The following is a 2,494-nucleotide window of genomic DNA, read 5'->3' as shown; positions in this document are numbered from 1 at the left end:
CGGCGCGCTCCCCGCCGCGCACTCTCGCCCGGGTCCCTCGCAGCCCCGCCGGGCGCGCACTCCCACTCCCTCTCCGCGCGCGGCTCCGGGGCGCGATGGACGCGGCACTGCTCCACAGCCTGCTGGAGGCCAACTGCAGCCTGGCGCTGGCCGAAGAGCTGCTCTTGGACGGCTGGGGGACGCCCCTGGACCCCGAGGGTAGGCGGGAGGCGAGCGGACCGAGGCGGCGCGGGCTCCTTCCCCGACGCTCTCGGTGCGCGCAGGACCCCGCGCTCCCAGCGCCCTGCCTCCCGCGCCGCCCCACGCCTCCGGCGACCCCTTGAGCCCCGCTCCGCTCTCTCCCGTCGCCAGGTCCCTACAACTACTGCAACACGACCTTGGACCAGATCGGAACGTGCTGGCCCCGGAGTGCGGCCGGAGCCCTCGTGGAGAGGCCGTGCCCCGAGTATTTTAACGGCATCAAGTACAACACGACCCGTGAGTGCCCCCGGGCCCTGGTGGCTGTCTCTGCGCCCCTCTCCCAGGAAAGCGGTTTAGGGAGGGGGAGGGTTGTGGACCCTGCGTTGGACTGCTGAGGGCCACGGTTCTGTCATAACACTGGAGTTAAGGACCCCTGCTAATGTTGGGGGCGCGCCTCCTACCCTTACCCCCGGTACAGCTTCTAACCTCAGTAAGGCAGTGGTTTGCCCACACTTCCCGTGCTCCATGCGGTGGGAGCCGAGAAAGAGGAGAAGGAAACACGTCTTCCTCTTTGAGGGTATGCTCCAGGTGACTGAAGTCTCCCCCTCCCCACAGTTAGGGGCTTCATCTTTGTGTAAGACAATGCTCCCCCCACCCCGGAGGGGAGCGTGGTGGCAGGTGCATACGCTGAGTCCCTGCCTCCCAGGGTGAGTGCAGTGATCATACTCTACTACCAGAGAGGAGAGGCGACAGAAAAAAATGGGGTGAGAGAGTATGTTGGAGGGGGCCTGCAGAGCATAGACACTGCAGAGCCAGACAGCGTGCGTGGGGTGGCACCTCTTCCCTAACCAGATGTCCTGAGACTGGCCCTCTGGGCTGTGAGTCAGGGGCTGTGGGCAGCATTACTCCTGAGCCCTAGGTAATGCCTGGTGTCTGAATCAGGACCACCTCCCACCTCCCAGGGAGAACAGCCTGCGCCCTCTCTCCTACTGGCAAATCACAGGCTGGCTAGATGCTGCCTGGGGAAGAGGGCAGCTGAGGTTGTTGGAGTTACACAGCCTCTGGGTAGGAGGTTCACTAGGGGTTCTGGGTATGGGTGTGTGTGTAGGTACCTATGTCTATGCCCAGTGGAAGGTCTGATGGGAGCCAGGTGTGAGGTCTGCCTGAGGCTGTGGGCACAGCAATCACCGCCCATCCTGAACCCCCCTCTTGTCTCCAGCCCTACCCCACCAAAAGAGCACCCGCTGAGACCCTATGTGAGGGGCTGTTTGTCTGAAGCTTCTCATCCTGGAAACATCCTCTTGAGTGTCTGTGTCTGAACAATGTCCTAACCTCCAACACCACCACCACCACACATACACACACGCACACATGCGTGCCTCTCCAAGCTCTCAGAGGCTAAGGCCCTTGCTATCAGAGCTGGTTAGAAGGCAAGACAACAGTGCCTGAATCTGATGCCAAGCGGCACTCCCCTGGCTGTACCAGCTGAGGGCTCTGGGGGGCCCAGGAGCAGTCATGCCGTGAGGAATGCAAGGCCAGAGGTGCTCCTCATGGAAGCGGGTGAGAGATGTGGTGGGACTGGTGAGGAAGTTTTCTGCATAATCTGAGAGCGTGCTTCCTGTCTGTGATTAAAACAGATCTCCCTGGGAGAAAGTGAGGTCCCAGAGCTAGGAAACGTGCAAGCAGAAGGAATGACGTCCCTGCTCCTTCCCAGTCCTGACATTATTAAACTGTATTTTTAGGACCCTGTGAGCTGGCTGGGGTGGGGCAGTGGAGATCAGCATGCCTGATTCAGAGGGGGGACTAGGGCCATGCAACTCAACACATCCTGTGAACCCGAGGGAACTCTGCTTTGGTTCTTACCCCAGCCTGGGCTATACCCTGTCCTCTCAGGATAGGGTATAGCCCAGAGCCCCTGCAGGTACGGCCTGGGATTCTTCTTCATAGCAGAACTGAGTGCAGTATTACTCCGTCAATTTATTGAACACCTACTATGTGCCACCACTGCACACTTGGCACTGTATTGAGGCCCTCCCTCACAATTGCAACAGACCAAAAGGATACAAAGTGACAGATGCCCTGATGGGGGACAACAAGGGGACTATGGGAATGGGGGCTGGGGACAGGGAAGACTTCCCAAAGCAGGTGCCACAGCTGATACCAGACTGTTCACATCAAGTCAAATGAGAAGCTGAAGAAAGGTCAGGGTGACACCAAGACTGGTAAATGTAGTGTGGATTAGCCCCTGGTAGCCAATGAACAATTTTCGTCATTTTTTTTTTTTTTTTTTTTTTTTTTTTTTTTTTTTTTTTTT

At 58.3% G+C, this 2,494-nt stretch overlaps 1 protein-coding gene across 2 annotated transcripts in view; it reads left to right on the top strand.

Annotated features, from left to right (window-relative positions):
- The first annotated feature begins 6 nt into the window (after positions 1 to 6).
- Positions 7 to 2,494, top strand: part of CRHR2 (corticotropin releasing hormone receptor 2) — a 26,556-nt gene continuing 24,068 nt past the window's right edge. Inside the window, exons 1-2 of one of the 2 annotated variants that reach the window (XM_008563089.1) lie at positions 7 to 198; positions 352 to 477. In XM_008563089.1, the coding sequence (XP_008561311.1) occupies positions 96 to 198; positions 352 to 477 (229 nt within the window). In that variant the 5' untranslated portion in view covers positions 7 to 95. The remainder of the gene's footprint in view (positions 199 to 351; positions 478 to 2,494) is intronic. The other variant, XM_008563090.1, reaches the window with a different exon arrangement.

This window comes from Galeopterus variegatus, unplaced genomic scaffold, assembly GCF_000696425.1.
Source record: "Galeopterus variegatus unplaced genomic scaffold, G_variegatus-3.0.2 Scaffold12540, whole genome shotgun sequence".
Taxonomy (NCBI): Eukaryota; Metazoa; Chordata; class Mammalia; order Dermoptera; family Cynocephalidae; genus Galeopterus; species Galeopterus variegatus.
This window is presented reverse-complemented; position numbering and strand designations above follow the sequence as displayed.